At 41.0% G+C, this 17,873-nt stretch overlaps 1 protein-coding gene across 2 annotated transcripts in view; it reads left to right on the top strand.

The window, feature by feature from the left end:
• GEMIN5 (gem nuclear organelle associated protein 5) overlaps window positions 1-17,334 on the top strand; it is a 42,181-nt gene extending 24,847 nt beyond the window's left edge. Inside the window, exons 18-28 of one of the 2 annotated variants that reach the window (XM_043913382.1) lie at window positions 304-426; window positions 1,431-1,526; window positions 1,943-2,080; window positions 3,034-3,181; window positions 6,226-6,345; window positions 6,851-7,061; window positions 8,846-9,100; window positions 13,083-13,245; window positions 13,859-14,360; window positions 15,727-15,823; window positions 16,389-17,334. In XM_043913382.1, coding sequence (XP_043769317.1) covers window positions 304-426; window positions 1,431-1,526; window positions 1,943-2,080; window positions 3,034-3,181; window positions 6,226-6,345; window positions 6,851-7,061; window positions 8,846-9,100; window positions 13,083-13,245; window positions 13,859-14,360; window positions 15,727-15,823; window positions 16,389-16,556 — 2,021 coding nt within the window. In that variant the 3' untranslated portion in view covers window positions 16,557-17,334. Of the gene's footprint in view, window positions 1-303; window positions 427-1,427; window positions 1,527-1,942; window positions 2,081-3,033; window positions 3,182-6,225; window positions 6,346-6,850; window positions 7,062-8,845; window positions 9,101-13,082; window positions 13,246-13,858; window positions 14,361-15,726; window positions 15,824-16,388 lie in introns of both variants that reach the window. The other variant, XM_043913381.1, reaches the window with a different exon arrangement.
• Window positions 17,335-17,873: the final 539 nt, after the last annotated feature.

The following is a 17,873-nucleotide window of genomic DNA, read 5'->3' as shown; positions in this document are numbered from 1 at the left end:
TTTGCTTTTGTTTTAGGTTTTAAATATTTGTGTTTTGATTTGGGGTCATTTTTTTAGTACTTGGAAAAACTGTCATTTTGCAGTTGTTGATGTTGGTTCAGAGCTTTCACAGGGACACTGTGTGTGTTGTAAAGACTACCCCCAGCTACTAATAATTTAATTTGAAAGCTTCCTTCTCAGAGTGGGAACGTTCTCTGCTCAGCAGTATTCCTCCAGTAGGTCGCATACACAGTGGACATGCATTCAGTTTGGGGTTTGTAATCAGTTCTTCTTCAGATGGTCTGTACTTGTATTACATTTCAGAAGCCTTAATCAAGAAGCGAAAAGCTCGTTCCATGCTTCCACTGAGCACAAGTCTGGACCACAGATCCAAAGAGGAGCTTCATCAGGACTGTTTAGCATTAGCCACCGCCAAACACGCCAAAGGTATAGAAATACACTTCCCTGGCCCATCCGTAGTCTTCTGGGAACTGGCACATAAGTGCTTTTTTGGATGAGTCAACAGATGTCCAAAATTGTGTTTCTGCATCATGCCTGCTGCGGCTCTGCACTCTGACCACTATCAACACTCCACAGTGCCTTGGAGACATAATGCTCTGCTTTTCTGTTGTCAGGTTGTTGCCAGCCATCTGTGTGCTGGAATTGGTATAACGACGTAAATATCTCGGTGTCAGTCAGTTCCATCAACTGTTTTTCCCCAGTAAACAGCATGTACACGTAGAAAAAAACATCATTTGTTTATTGGAAATATACCCTTAATATGGCAGTTCCTTTAACAATTTTTGATGGAAGTTTTTGTTTATAGGTTTTTTGGTTTTAACTTTTCAAAGCCCTCACTAATGTGTGTTATTCTGACATTTCAGCAACTTTTTTTCTTTTTAATTTTGAATTTTATGTGTTGAAAAGGGATGCACATGATAAAATGAAATTCAAACAGTATAAAGAGAAAATAAATCTCCCTTCCATCCCTCACCCCACTCTTCCATTTCTCCCCTGAGGCCACTCTATTATCATTGAGTTGCCTTTGTCAAAAACAGTCTATATTGAATCCCTCTGTGGAAGATCCTAGTTTACATTACAGACTTTGCTTGTTAGTTTTTTTTTTGTCTTTTTTCTTTTACTGTATTTAAATACACTGAATTTGGGGTTGGCTTTTTAACATTCCTTCTTCCTCCCCACCCCCAAACCGTTCTTTGAGCAAACTTCAAACTAAACTGTCCTATTGGATTTTGCCGAGACTGAGGCTAAAAGCCTGCAGTATTTTCATATTTTGCTGTCAGCAGGGGTCTCTGTTAGGGTACAGAAGAGCCCAGGACTCTTTGTCTCAGAACCTGAAATGGGCATTACAGACATACAGTCAGAATTAACTGAACAGAAAAGTAATGTACTGAATCACTTTCATCTGAACTTTTGTCTCTTTGAATCAGCAGAGCCAAACGAGGATGTGTCTGCTGATCTTGAGGAAAGATTTCACCTGGGGCTTTTCACAGACAGGGCTACCCTGTACAGAATGATTGAGGTTGAAGGTGAGGCAAGTCCAATCAACACCATCCTGTCCATCTTTATGCTTTCCTAACACTTTGTACTTCTTTTATGGCTCTCATCTTGTAGCATGGTAATAACTAGTTTTACATGTCAGCTAACTAGGCTTTGAATTCTGTTTGCAAGTTCAGACACCCCTTGCTCACATCTATCATAGGACCCTAAACTTTAGTGTTCATTCTGACTGAATGAGTGCAAGTCAAAGCGGGTTGGGTGGACAGATGACTGAGTGGGCTTCAGGCCCCATTACGAACACTCTGGGAAGTGACTTACCCATCAGCCAGTGACTACATATTCTAGAAATTTATTCCTCTCTTTCATCCTGCCTTTCTTTTTCTAGAAGACAATACAGACAGGTGTTTCTGAAACATCTTCCAAATATTATTTCTCCTCCAAACAGGAAAAGGTCACTTGGAAAATGGCCACCCTGAGTTATTTCACCAGCTCATGCTTTGGAAAGGAGATCTAAAAGGTGTTCTGCAGACTGCAGCAGAAAGAGGGGAGCTGACAGACAATCTCGTGGCTATGGCACCAGTGGGTATGTTCTTTACCACAAAAGCTCTAGCCTGTCTAGGGTACATCCACTAAAGATAGACATTGTCTTGAAAGACAGTTCGGCCAAGTATAATGATTAAGTTTAAAATCCACATACCCTTTGACTCAGCAGTTCTAACTGTAGAAATTTAACTGTACCTACACATGCAAACTGATAGATAATATGGACCATGATTGCAGCAATATCTGTAACAGCAAAGATCACAAGAGCCTCGATGTCTATCAGTATAAGACTGGTTAAATCTTGTATATCTATACAGTAGAGACTCCTTCAGATAACAAAAAACTGGGTCAGCTCTGTATATTCTGATATAGAATGGAGCTCCAAAGTTTAGTAAGTGAGAAGAATCTAGGTATAGATGCACAACATAATATTTAATACTCTGTCATTTATACATGTGTGGTTGTATATTCATAGACTGTTGCCAAAGGTTTCAAAAGAAACCAGTAATAATGGCTGTCTCTAGGGAAAGGAATTTGGACAAGTCTGGGTAGGATGGCTCCAGGATAACAAGGAAATTTTTTATGCCATGCTGCATTTTTTAGCTTTTTATTCAAATATACCAGAGAGAGGGAGAGAAGTACACAGGTCATGAGTGTACCTGAATTTCACTGACTGAATACACCCTTGTTAAGTAGCACCTGTATCAAGAAATATAACATGATCAGCACCCTAGAAGCTTCTCTCACACTTTTTCACTCAGCCTGCATACACCCAAACAAGGGTAAGCACTGTCTGACTTCCATACTCTTGTACATTTGAATGTTGTACTATTTTTTTATGTATTACATAATCAAAGAAACAATTTACATTTCAAAGTATAGGGATGGGGAGAGATGGATGAAACAAATGATCATAACAGCAACTTAATTACTATCTAAATGTTCTGCTTAATGCAGTGACTGACAACAAGCGTTTTCTTTTTTATTCCTAAGCCGGTTACCATGTGTGGGTGTGGGCCGTGGAAGCTTTTGCCAAACAGCTGTGTTTTCAGGACCAACATGTCAAGGCTGCCTCTCACCTGCTTTCTATCCACAAAGTGTATGAGGCTGTGGAGCTGCTCAAGGCAAACCATTTCTACAGGTCTGTATGACCCAACAGTTGAACTAACAGTTGGATGTGATATGAAATTAACCTATATAACAATTCTGTTTCCTGACCACCATCATAAAACCTTTACTGTAATTAAACATCTCAAATGTATAAAAATAGTATGTTCACTAGCTTAACAAACATCAACACATCCACCACCTATACTTAACAGATGTTAACTCTCAGCAATATTTGCCACTGATCTTTTTTTAAATTTCTTTATAAAGTATCACAAATAGAGAAAACAGCATGATACAAATGAACAACTTAATGAATTATTAAAAGAGGAAATTTTTTAACCTGGGAAGGAAGAAGTATAATATTCTAGACTTGGCTGAATTGCCTTTCCCCAGTTTTGTCCTCATCCCTTCTCTAGCAATAACCACTCTGAGACTGATGCTGTTCAACTGAATATTCTTTCACTGCAATACATATGTAAGTACAGAAAACAAAAGCAACAAAGTATGTTTTCTTTTAAACATTTTACTAGTATTTATTTTTATTTATTTATTTGACTCTGCCGGGTCTTGGTTGCTGCACGTGGGATCTAGTTCCCTGACCAGGGATTGGACCCCAGCCCCCTACATTGGGAGCTCAGAGTCTAAGCCACTGAACCACCAGGGATGGTCCCAAAATATTTTTTATACACAGCATACAACTGGGTTTTGTTTTTTTATCCAGTCTGATAGTCTCTGCCTTTTAATTGCAGTGTTTTAATGTAAATATTGGTGTGATTGATTTAAATCTACCATCTTGCTATTTTCTTTTCCTCCCTTCTTTCGGACTAACTTTTTTATCTCCAATACTGGCTTCTCAGCTATAATCCTTTATTTTCTTAATGGTTACTTTAGGATTTATGATGAGCATTTCTAATTTATCAGTTTACCTCCAATAATATTGTACCAGTTCTTGCATACGTCACACTTCTTTCTTTCTTCCTATCCATTCCACTGTTGCTGTCATATATTTGACATACTATGTACATGTTATAACCCCACATTACAATGTTATAATTTTTGCTTTAAACAATGAGCTATCTTTTTAAGTTTTTAAACATTTTCTTCTTTTTGCCCATATATTTATTCCCAACACTTTCCATCCTCTTATGTAGATCCAAATTTCCAGTTGTTATCAATTCCTTCTTCACCTGAAGAACTCCAGCATTTTTTTTCTAGTGTGATTCCGCTGGTGACACACCATCAACTTGTCTGTAAAAGTCTTTAATTTTGCCATTATTTTAAAGAACCTTTCAGTGGGTGTAGACTTCTAGGTTTCTAAGGTTTTGTCTTTCTGTGCTTCACAGATATCATTCCATTTTTTCTTGGCTTGCATTGTTGACTACGGTATTTATTCTTACCTTTGCTACATAGGATTTTTTTTCCTGTTTGTAGGACTTTATTCACCACTGATTTTTCAGCCATTTCATATGGCTTTGATGAGACTTTCTTTTTGTTTATCCTCTTCTGGTTTGTTGTCTTCCTTTAGAGCATGCTGGACACTTTTGGCAAGCAGTCAAGTTCCCTACAGATCAGCTTGATCTCATGGCTGTTTTTAAGCTTTCTTAGGGCAGGTGCAGAAAAACCCATACACTAGAATTAGTTTGCCCTCCTACCTTCTAGTGTCTTTACTGAATGTGTTGTGTAATTCAACAAATCAGAAGTAGATGTCGGGGTGGTCAAAACTTGTATGTCTCCTGCCCTGAATGAGCCCTGGGAATTAGTCAGCTTATGGCTCCCTGATTATTCTTTGTCCAGCCTTAAGGCCTTTCCTCCATGTACAGCTTTGTGTTTAAACCAGAGATTCCACAGTATCCATGAGCACCATTGTGGAGCTCTTTCTCTGAACATCTTCTTCCTTCCTACTGTCCTGCCCCACAGATTCCAACTGCTTCGTCTCCATTCAGCCCTAACTGTGGAGGCTCTGCTGGAGTTTCTTCTAGGAAGATGGTTTTAGGCAGAAAGCCAGGGCCAGGGCCAGGATTGAGCTCACAGCATGTTTTCTTTTCTCCAGGATGACAGTCCTGTGCTGCCTCACGTCCAGTGTTTGAAAACACTTGTTTTGTACCTATTTTCTCCAGTGTTTTAATTTTGTGACAGGAGAATACATATGGTCTTAGTTATCACCCCATTATGGCTAGAAATAGAGGTCTTCTTAAAATATTGCTCTGTCTAAATCACTCTAGTCTAAAACACTGACTCCACTGACTTTACATTGGCTGCTAACCAGAAGCTGTATGTCATTTGGAAAATAGTAGTTCAGTGAGTTACACAGATCCTCCAAATGTTAACACATTTCATTAAAAAATATATATATATATATATAAATGACACTCCTTACTTCATCAGAAAAGTCTAACTTTGGGGAAGCTGTCAGGCTCACCGTGGGAGGGACAAGATTCCTAAAACTCTAATTTTCACTTGAAAGCTCAGATTTTATCACTGGCAACAGTACTCTTTTGGTTGGTTTCCGTGAAATGATAGGCTCACTTTGCTCATTTTTGAGAAAACATCTGCCAGATACTCAACGCTAAGTAACTTGTTTGTATGTTAGTCATTCTTTCGAGAAGTAATGAGGTTCCATCAATATTAACCTGACATTTAGTGAAATCATTTTTCCTTTTCAAGGAAATTTACCTTTTAAAACAAAAAAACTACAAGAGCCACTACCTCCTGGATACTTGCTCTGAGTGCCAGAAGTGTACCCACCATTGCTTTTGCATCATCAGTACAAATGTCAACACAGTAAGAAAAGGCAAATAATCTCGACATTATTATGAAAATAGTCTTGACCTCATGAACCCCCTGAATTCCTTGGGTACTCCCAGGAATTCACAGACCACACTTTAAGTACTGCTGATCTAGGTGAAGAACAGATGAAAAGCGCAGCTTGCGCTTTCTAACTTGCCCCGAGATGCAGGAATACAGTTGTTTTATGGGAAGTTGGAGTAAGACAGACAACACAGAAGGCTTATCCTATCTTGCAACCCCCTCCTAGGGCTTTTTTCAGATTGGCTTATTACCTCTTCTTGTCTCTAGGGAAGCTATTGCAATTGCCAAGGCCCGGCTGCGTCCAGAGGACCCAATCATAAAAGATCTGTACCTCAGCTGGGGAGCTGTCCTAGAAAAAGACGGCCACTATGCCTTAGCAGCAAAATGGTAAGTCTGAGTGCACCCAGACAAAGAAGAGCTTCTGCAAAGAGCAGGACAAGAGCGGAAGTAAGTTTAGAGGTGGGGGTGAAATGACTAGCAAATTAAAAAGCCTATGTGTATTAAACCCAGCTTCATTAAGATTCAGCAAGGTCTACCTACTTGATATTTACCTAAGTCACCATAACTGTTCAAGAAATCCTAGTAGCGGGTTCAGAAGTTACTCCTTTCTTCAGGGATGTCTTGCATCATTAAATTTGGAAAAAGGGAGGGAATGACTCTTTTGCTTGGGTTCAACTCAGCAACTGCTGGGGTTCCTTTATGCCCTTCACTTCCATGATGCTGCCTGTTCTGTGCTGGGCTGGCCTCAGCCTTGACGGGGCAGCCGCAGGCAGGGACAGAGCTGGGACCACAGGAAGCCAGGCAAGTCAGCGTGAACAGAAAGAAATGATTCCACCTCTGGGGAGCAGTAGGAGGCAGTCTTTTTATGTTTGATTTTTCTTTTGTATCTTAGCTATTTAGGGGCCACTTCAGCTTATGATGCAGCCAAAGTTTTGGCCAAAAAGGGGGATGCGGCATCACTTAGGACGGCCGCAGAGTTGGCCTCCATCATGGGAGAGAATGAGTTGTCGGCTTCCCTGGCTCTAAGATGCGCCCAAGAACTGCTTCTGGCCCGGAACTGGGTGGGAGCCCAGGAGGCCCTGCAGCTCCACACAAGTCTAAAGGTCAGTCTGTTTGCCTCTCCTACTTTTAGGAGGGAGCCCCAGATCCCCTCCAGTCACATTCCAAGTGCATTACCCAGTTGCACAAGCTGAACCAATCTGGCAGGTATTCTTAGAAGTGTCCAGCAAGCCCTGGCCATACAATCCCATCTAAGTACCCCGGGGCTTGCAGTTGCCATATTCAGAGTAAGAGATAATGTGGTTATCAGCAGTGATTCTCATTGCTTAGCAGTTGAATAGCCTTTAGTCAGCTCAGCCCCTGTGCTGCTTCGTTGATGTCATCAACACAAAAATGACAAGGAAGAGGGCCTGCTTTGAAGAGGGAGATGGATCAGCTTTAAGAGAAGTCACCGTGCTCTGCCTATAGGAGCCCTCCTCAGCTGCATGCCGTGGTGAATTTGGGTAAAATGAAAACATTTTGTTAGGGACTTCCCTGGTGGTCCAGGGGTTAAGAATCCACCATGCAGTGCAGCATATGCGGGTTCTATGCCTGGTCAGGGAACTAAGACCCCACATGCCACAGAGCAACTAAGCCTGCGCACCAGACCTATAGACTCCATGTGCCACGAGAGGTCCCGCGTGACCACAACTCAGACCTGACGCAGCCAAGTTAAAGAAAAATTCTTCATTAAATGTTTTGTTCCCATCTGGTTAAAAATCAGTAACTTTTTCAATATATGTCTTTTTCGACACATCGTCTCCTTCGATATATCAACATTGAGATTATCTTAAAAGCCTTAGCAAAAACTAGTTTTGAAACCATGTAAACATTTGGTTCATTTTAGAGAGTTTTGCTTGTCAGATATTATATGAACTTTTTTAGTTCCTCTGTCCCTTCAGTAGAATAACTGGGCCTCACGACGGTTCCTAGCTGAATGTTCAAAGCCCAAGAAAAATACTAGGTGAGGAGGTAGCTTTCTGGGAAATGCAGAATAAAAGTGGAGGCAAAAGTGGAACATCTTCAAAGATAGTATCACGTGGCACATTATTTACAGAGTGACCAAACAGAGGGAGATTAATTTATCCACCACCACAACAAAAAAAACGTTTCCAGAATGGTTATTTAGTACTTCTTTTTTTTTCTTTTAACATCCTTAACAAAGCAAGAAGACAAATGTTCTGCTGAGGCCTATGTTGCCTGTGCTTTCCCAAGCTTAGCTGAGAAAATATTACGAGGATACACATGGAATCTCATGGCAGCTGAAAATTCTGTAAAAGATAAGGATTTTTCTAGGCCTTTTGTCTGTGCTCTGTTCTATTCCAGTTGGTTCCCTCTGTTAAACCTACTTGGATGTAGCGCCTGACCACTGCCCCAGGTCTCAGACCCACATAGCTCATCTGCTCCAACACTTCTGTCCATGATGCTTTAACATTTGTATTCCTTCATCTGAAGTCTGGGCAGAGGAAGGAACTAAATGAGTCCAGCCCATCTTTTCTCACACTGGCCACAAATCTTAAGTGGCTGGCCCGTATGCAGCTTAAATATCAGTGAGTAGGGCTATAGTTAGGGTTTCATGTTATAAAATATGGTTGCTTGAGCTCCAAGAACTGTGGGTAAGAATTCCCAAAAAGGCTAGGATCCCAAAGATCCTAGAAAAATCATCTGTTAGATCACTTCTTCCCTCCCCTCTGCCCCCACACACAAGACTCACATTGGGCTGGCAGCCCACTGAGGGGGTATGGTTGCTGCAGATACAGAGGGGGAGAATCTGAGAGACTGGGGAAAGTCCTAGATAACGGAGCACTTCCCTGTGTAACAGTTCCTCTCCTTTGTTTTTGGGTTCCAGGGTCAGAGATTGGTGTTTTGCCTTCTAGAGCTACTGTCCAAGCACCTGGAGGAAAATCAGCTCTCTGAGGGCAAAAGTTCCTTCTCTTCTTACAACGCTTGGCCCACAGACAGTGAAGGGTCCTTCGTGGAGAGGGTGACTGCAATATGGAAGAGCGCCTTCAGCCTCGACTCCCCAGAGCAGTACCAGGCAGCATTTCAGCAGCTGCAAAATACCAAGTACCCATCTGCTACAAGTAACACTCCCTCCAAACAGGTACACCCTCTTCCTGAACTTCTGATATTCAGTCAGTTCAGTTCAGTCACTCAGTCGTGTCCGACTCTTTGCGACCCCATGAATCACAGCATGCCAGGCTTCCCTGTCCATCACCAACTCCCGGAGTTTACTCAAACTCATGCCCATCAAGTTGGTGATGCCATCCAGCCATCTCATCCTCTGTCGTCCCCTTCTCCTCCTGCCGCCAATCCCTCCTAGCATCAGGGTCTTTTCCAGTGAGTCAGCTCTTTGCATGAGGTGGCCAAAGTACTGGAGTTTCAGCTTCAGCATCAGTCCTTCCAATGAACACCCAGGACTGATCTCCAAAACTTTAGGATGGACTGGTTGGATCTCCTTGCAGTCCAAGGGACTCTCAAGAGTCTTCTCCAACACCACGGTTCAAAAGCATCAATTTTTCGGCACTCAGCTTTCTTCACAGTCCAACTCTCACATCCATATATGACCACTGGAAAAACCATAGCCTTGACCAGACGGACCTTTGTTGGCAAAGTAATGTCTCTGCTTTTTAATATGCTATCTAGGTTGGTCATAACTTTCCTTCCAAGGAGTAAGCGTCTTTTAATTTCATGGCTGCAGTCACCATCTGCAGTGATTTTGGAGCCCATAAAAATGAAGTCTGACACTGTTTCCACTGTCTCCCCATCTATGTCCCATGAAGTGATGGGACCAGATGCCATGATCTCAGTTTTCTGAATGTTGAGCTTTAAGCCAACTTTTTCACTCTCCTCTTTTACTTTTTTTTCACTTTTTTAGTTCCTCTTCACTCTCTGCCATAAGGGTGGTGTCATCTGCATATCTGAGGTTATTAATATTTTTCCCGGCAATCTTGATTCCAGCTTGTGCTTCTTCCAGCCCAGCGTTTCTCATGATGTCTCTGCATATAAGTTAAATAAGCAGGGTGACAATATACAGCCTTGACGTACTCCTTTTCCTATTTGGAACCAGTCTGTTGTTCTATGTCCAGTTCTAACTGTTGCTTCCTGACCTGCATACAGGTTTCTCAAGAGGCAGGTCAGGTGGTCTGGTATGCCCATCTTTTTCAGAATTTTCCACAGTTTATTGTGATCCACAAAGTCGAAGGCTTTGGCATAGTCAATAAAGCAGAAATAGATATTTTTCTGGAACTCTCTTGCTTTTTCAATGATCCAGCGGATATTGGCAATTTGATCTCTGGTTCCTCTGCCTTTTCTAAAACCAGCTTGAACATCTGGAAGTTCTCGGTTCACGTATTGCTGAAGCCTGGCTTGGAGAATTTTGAGCATTACTTTACTAGCATGTGAGAAGAGTGCAACTGTGCGAAAGTTTGAGCATTCTTTGGCATTGCCTTTCTTAGGGATTAGAATGAAAACTGACCTTTTCCAGTCCTGTGGCCACTGCTGAGTTTTCCCAATTTGCTGGCATATTGAGTGCAGCACTTTCACAGCATCATCTTTCAGGATTTGAAATAGCTCAACTGGAATTCCATCACATCCACTAGCTTTGTTCGTAGTGATGCTTTCTAAGGCCCACTTGACTTCACATTCCAGGATGTCTGGCTCTAGGTCAGTGATCACACCATTGTGATTATCTGGGTCGTGATGATCTTTTTTGTACAGTTCTGTGTATTCTTGCCACCTCTTCTTAACATCTTCTGCTTCTGTTAGGTACATACCATTTCAGTCCTTTATTGAATCCATCTTTGCCTGAAATGTTCCCTTGGTATCTCTAATTTTCTTGAAGAGATCTCTAGTCTTTCCCATTCTGTTGTTTTCCTCTATTTCTTTGCATTGATCGCTGAGGAAGGCTTTCTTATCTCTCCCGGCTATTCTTTGGAACTCTGCATTCAAATGGGAATATCTTTCCTTTTCTCCTTTGCTTTTCGCTTCTCTTCTTTTCACAGCTATTTGTAAGGCCTCTTCAGACAACCATTTTGCCTTTTTGCATTTCTTTTCCTTGGGGATGGTCTTGATCCCTGTCTCCTGTACAATGTCACGAACCTCCGTCCATAGTTCATCAGGCTCTCTATCAGATCTAGTCCCTTAAATCTATTTCCTACTTCCACTGTATAGTCATAAAGGATTTGATTTAGGTCATACCTGAATGGTCTAGTGGTTTTTCCTACTTTCTTCAGTTTAAGTCTTAATTTGGTAATAAGGAGTTCATGATCTGAGCCACAGTCAGCTCCTGGTCTTGTTTTTGCCGACTGTATAGAGCTTCTCCATCTTTGGCTGCACAGAATATAACCAGTCTGATTTCGGTGTTGGCCATCTGGTGACGTCCATGTGTAGAGTCTTCTCTTGTGTTGTTGGAAGAGGGTGTTTGCTATGACCAATTCTCTTGGCAAAACTCTATTAGCCTTTGCCCTGCTTCATTCCGTACTCCAAGGCCAAATTTGCCTGTTACTCCAGGTGTTTCTTGACTTCCTACTTTTGCATTCCAGTCCCCTATAATGAAAAGGACATCTTTTTTGGGTATTAGTTCTAAAAGGTCTTGTAGGTATTAGTCACTCAGTAGTAAGACTTCTCTAACCCCTGTCTAGTATAATAAGGAAACATGTAGAATGCCAGTTTGCATTTCAGAAAAGACTAAGCCAGGCCCAGGAAACTGGAAAGATCCCTTCAGGGTAATTAGAGCCCTTTATCTCTGAAGTTAGTCTTTGATCAGCATTCCCTTCTAAAGGAGAAAAAAAAGTCTAAAAACAACAACAACAAAAAAAAGCACAGATAATAAGTACCCATCAATTGGAATTAACAGATATTCATATTCTGTCATTTTTGCTTCAGAGTCTTTTGGTTTGGTTTTGTATATTTTGCTTTTAAAGAATACATCCAAGTCGAAGTCCCTCAATGTTCCCTTGCCCAGTCCCATTCCCCTGCCCTAGCTCACCAACATTTTAGCCCCTGCATCAGACGTGTTATTTTGTGGCTTGTTTATGTGACCGTTGTTTGTAAAATCTGTCCATATCGATAGGAAGAGAACAAACTGATTCATTACAGCTGCTCTACTCATCCTATGGAAACATCTCAGTTTATCCACTTTTTTTTTTTTTGAATGAAAAACATTATTCTATTTTTGAGGAATAAGATGTTCTCAGGTAGTATAGCACTTTGGAAAACTGTGTGGCAGTTTCTTATAATTAAACATATATGCACAATGACCAAGCAACCCCACTGCCTAGATATTTCACCAAAAGAAGTGAACTCAGGTGTCTACACAGTCTAGTACAGAAACATTCATAGCAGATTGGTTCATATAGCCAAACAGAAACAACCCAAATGTCCATCAGTTGGCAAATGGGTATACAAACTACAGCATTACCATATAGTGGAAAGCTATACTATACAACAATAAAAAGGAACAAATTACAAATGAAAAAAGAGTATCAGTGAATCTTGAAAGCATTATGATAAATCAAAGAATCAAGTCACAAAAGACTACAGAGTCTACTGTTCCATTCATTTGAATTCTAGAAAAGACAAAATGATACTGACAAAAACTAGATCAGAGGTTGCCAAGGGATGGGGAGAGGGGAGTTGACTGCAAAGGGGTTTAAAGTGAAAATATCACATCCTATGTCTTGATTTTCGTGGTGATTATACTAAATGTATGTATATATACATATATGTTTGTCAGAACTCATCAAATTGCACAGTTAAAATTCAAATTTTTCTTAATTACACTCCAGATTTTCTTTCAATTATAGCTTTTAGTTCCAGAAAGTCACTTTTTGTTTTAATTAAATGCAAATATCAAGGCATTTTCTTAGCCTGAACAGACTTTAAAACTAGACTGTGTATACTGCTGTGCAACTAAATATGAATGTTTTCAATGAGGAAGCAAAAATGGGTGGTGGGATAGGAGGACCTTTCTTAAATGTGAACTGTGTGTACTTCCCAAATACTGTAAATAGGAGCATTTCTGGTATCATCCCAGTGTTTACTGTGCAAAGATGCTTACCTGAGACTCTGGCTCTTCTCTCCAGCTCCTGCTCCACATTTGCCATGACCTGACCTTGGCAGTGCTAAGCCAGGAAGCGGGCTCCTGGGACGCAGCTGTGGAAGGACTGCTTCGGGCTGTGATCCGGAGCTACGACTCAGGAAACTTCACCATCATGCAGGAAGTGCACTCGGCCTTTCTTCCACAGGGTAAAGGACCCCCAGCCCTGCTGGGGCACACCCTTTGAAGGATGATATAACCACTGCCAGTGGTGTGGCAGCAGGAGTACATAGGTTGTTGAAAGACATAGATGAGCCACAGTGTCATTTAGTAGAAAGTCTGAATTCTCTTACCCAAACTCCTAAGAGGTAGTTAGCATGACTGAGCTGTTTTCCTTTACTCGTCCTACCTACCTTAGTATTTCCTATATACTTTCCTACACATAGCTAGAGAGAGAAATAGCAGTGTGCTCACAAGTTATAAAGGATAGAGAAAACATTCCTTGAGCTACACAATTAGTCACTGACCTAAAACATTAGGACACATCAGAACACAGTGCTATCTTAGCCCCAGAGCCTACAATGGGACAGATGAAATACTTCTTTCTGTCATGCTTTACATGGCTTATAGCAATGAGGACACTATCTTAGGCCAGAAGCTCTGGTTGGCTTTTGCTGGAAAGCATGAGGTCCCATGGATCACTGCCATTCTTTTTCTTGGGATCTGATTGGCCTCTTGGATGACAGGAAACATGTAGGCAGGAAGTCAGATTTCTGGCAGACAAAGAAATAAACCACCCTAAATCCTTTTCTTCTCTTCTAGGCTGTGACCACCTAAGAGACAAACTGGGTGATCATCAGTCCCCCACCACACCAGCTTTCAAAAGTCTGAAGGCCTTTTTTATTTATGGACGTCTGTATGAATTCTGGTGGTCTCTCTCTGGGCCTTGCCCCGAGTCCAGTGTCTGGGTAAGAGCTGCTCACGGAAGTAAAACCTCTGCTGAACAGAGTCAAGAGGTTGACAGTGTCAGCCCTGAAGAAACTGACCCCAAAGCTCCCCAGCCAGAGCCAAGCAGGACTCCAGAACTAGACTTGAGACTTACAGAAGAAGGTGAACAAATGCAGAATGCCTGTAAGGAGCTCTTGTCAGAAAAGCATGCTGGTCTCCAAAATGCACAGAGAACTGTTGCTGAAGTCCAAGAGACCTTGGCAGAAATGATCCGCCAACACCAGAAGAGTCAACTGTGTAAATCCACAGCAAATGGCCCTGATAAGAATGAACCTGAACAGGAAGAAGAGTCCCTCTCTCATCCTCAGAACCAGTGGTAAGTACTGATTCAGTACGATGTGGAACTAAAATCCCCTGCTGGACTCTCACATGGTACTTGGTGAGGCTGATCAGGTCACCTGGAAGCCCCACAGTGCAGTCATTAAGGCACAGGCTTTGGGGTCAGATGTGGGGTTCCAGTCCTGGTCCTAAGTGACCTCAGGAGTCTTAATGTCTCTTGAGCTTTAGTTCCCTTATCCATAAATGGAGTTCCAACCTGATCCTTGCTTGTTTTGACAAACAAAATCACAAATATGTTAATGAAATAATACAATGAAAACCTTTTGTGCAAGATTCCCAAAAAATCAGTCATGTAAAACAGGGAGTTGCAGTATTACATCATTAATGAAAACCACTGTTTTTCTTCCTTTGGCCACCCTCCATGGCTTGTGGAATTTTAGTTCCTTAACCAGGGATTCAGTCTGCGCCCTCAGCAGTGAAAACAGAGTCCTAAACACTGGACTGCCACGGAATTCCCAAAACCATTGTTTTTTAATTTTTCAGTACTGTCCCAAAAAACACACCAAAAGGGTAGTGTATAGAATTACACACCAAACTGTAAAAAATCCCAAATGATCAGATTGCTGCAGCATCCTAATCACCTCTACTGAAAATAAGGACCAGGTAGGTGATCACTGATCACTTTAGAGCCCCTTTGTATTGTCACAGGGCACTCGGCTGTGCCATCTGCAGTGATTAGCACTTACGGGTTAGTTGTTATGCTGAGTACCTTTTACCTCATGTCCCTGCCAGCACAGGGCCTAAAATATCTTAACTAGTACAGTCAATAAACTTATAGCTATTATTACTAACTTTTAAAAATTAAAATTACATTTGTTGCTTTAAAAATACAATTGAAATCCTGAGTCAGAGTTCTGAGTACTTCTCTGAAGAGCTACACTCTAAGCAGCACTATACGTTTGGTTTTAGTAATAAGAAAAACATTAAACAGTTCTCTAACGAGCAGCTCTCAACCTTTGGATCAGAGGGCCCCTTTAAGAAGTTTAAGACACTTCCCAGAAAAATGTGCATCCATACACCCGGAGGGTAGGGACCCCTGCTCTGTCCGACCCATTACCCAGAGAAATCCAGGCCCTCCGCACTTGGCTGCAGGTTGAATCCCCTGAAGATCCTTAATTCTTCCTGAAGCTGTGTGTCTAAGAAACGGGAATTTAGAAAGTGGTGAGGAACAATACCGCATTTTGAAAACTTCATATCACATCACATTAAATTCCCTTCTCTTAGCCTTAGTATTTAAAGATGAGAGTTAAAGACCCAGATGACAAAAGTAATTTACAACATAATGGATTTAAAAGTTATGTGCAACAAGACATATGACTTGTAACTTTTTTTATTATCACTAGTAAAGAAGAAAAAAATGAACCAGTTTCTTTGCCTGAATTAACCAAAAGACTTACAGAGGCAAACGAGAGAATAGCTAAGTTTCCTGAGAGTATTAAGGTAAGATATATTAGCAGTTCGTTTGGTAAAGTATTACTTTTTGTATTGTCAATTGACTAACCAAATTCTTTAATGTCATCTGAATTCTGTACACATTTGTGTATATTTAAAAATTGAGGATCTAATTGCCTTTTATGAGCTACAATGTTTTGTGAGAATACAGTGATTGATACCACAAGCAGTTTTATACTTCAGCCTTCAGAGAAATCTATTAGGAGGTAAAGTAAAATTGTGCCATGTATCTGATCGTTTACAAATGGATAGGTGCATTTGAATGTGGCCCCTAGTAGTAACAGAAGCATCATGTTTTAAATTCATTTGAGTAGGGCTCTTCTTAGAAAAAGGTTGTATCGTGTGAGGATATCCCAGTTTTGAGTATCATCTCTCCTTAGAGTAACTGACGAAGAGTCTTGAGAGAGAAATGGCTCAACCATGCCAGAGATATGTCAGTAGAACAGACTGAGTCACTAGTGACTTCGTCTGTGCCCTCAGCAGGTGCAGGTGTACATAGCTTTTTTTTTTTTTTTGCAAATGCTTCCTTATTTATCCCTGTGTCATCTTTCAGACCTGGCCTTTCCCAGACGTACTGGAGTGCTGCCTCATCCTGCTTCACATTGGGTCCCAATGTCCTAGCTTTATGACCCAGGAAATGCAGCAACAGGCTCAAGAGCTCCTTCAGAAGTATGGCAACACAAAAGTTTACAAACGACATTACCAGACCCTCTACACATGAACTTCCAAGGATCTGTCAGAAAGTGCCAAATTTGAAACATCCAACACCTTTCACCTCTGCATTTACGCTTCACCAGACATTCACTTTGATCCCTAGATATGTCTGCAGTGATCCAGGTAATATAAATGAGGGTCAAGTGTGAATCAACTCTACATTTGGAACCAGTGAAATCTGACTATGGACTCAGTTGTGGTTTCCTACTGGAGGAAAGATCATGAAAAGCCAGCAGTAGTTACTCAAGAACTAACACCTACTAAGTGATTGCCTTATGCAGGTTTCACCCAAAGAGGAGAAACTCTTTCAGTCACCCAAAGTGTTATATTCTTAAACACAAGCTACCTTTATAAATGCTTCGCCTGATCATAAACATGTCATTCTGGTTTAAGACACAGTTGCTGCATATTATGACTACTGGTATCTTTTTTTTTTAACTGTTTTTGTTAATTTGGGTTCACTTCTACTCTTTGAAGGACTGAAGCTTGAATGTGAAAGAGGCCTTACCCATCATGCTGACTCTTTACCCTTTGTCTGAACTTCAGGCCAGAACTTTGGTCTCAGTGTGTAATGGAATTGCTTATTTGAACAAATCACTGACTAACACTTTAGAAGAACAAATAACTAATTCAGATGTGACTTACCCCTTCAGTTTTATAAGAAATGAACGGTGATCAAAACAGCTCAGGATGAAATGACTGTTTCATTGGTTCTTAAACTTATTTTTTTTTGGATCATAGGGACTTTTTGAGAATTAAAGCCACAGATGATCTTGGAAGAAAAATGCATACTCCTCATTTTGCATATGTAACTTTGGAATCACTGGACTCCAACTTTAGCATAATAGGACCCTACATACTATTTAATTACAAATCCCTGTGGGGGCTTGTGAGGGGGTTTGTTGTTGTTTGGTTTTGGTTTTCTGTTGTTATTGTTTTCCCCTCGCTAATGAGCATTTTCTTAAGATCTGTTCTTCCCATTGGTTATTTACATAGCTGAAAAATGTCGGAACAGATGTTTCTGTAATATCACAGTTGCTAGGACATAAAAATCAGGCAGTCTGGGGTGAGTTGGGAGGGAGCACTCTTTCCCAGTACTATTTTCTTTTGGGGATTCATTGTGAAAGCTTTCCTGCTTCAGTGTCCTATTTATTTTTCAAATATTTCCAAGGGTTGGGGTTGTTGTGGGCAAGAATGAAACTGATTACAGAAACTCTCTAGGAAGGAAAAATAAACTTTTCCTTACATGCAGTTTTCAAGATCTGACTTACTGGGGTTTTGTTTTTGTTTTTTATTAGACCTAGCTTTAGGATTTTAAAACCCT

The sequence above is a fragment of the Cervus elaphus genome, chromosome 9 (genome assembly GCF_910594005.1).
Source record: "Cervus elaphus chromosome 9, mCerEla1.1, whole genome shotgun sequence".
NCBI classification, from domain to species: Eukaryota; Metazoa; Chordata; class Mammalia; order Artiodactyla; family Cervidae; genus Cervus; species Cervus elaphus.
The sequence above is the reverse complement of the archived record's forward strand: the minus strand, read 5'-3'. Positions and strand labels throughout refer to the sequence as shown.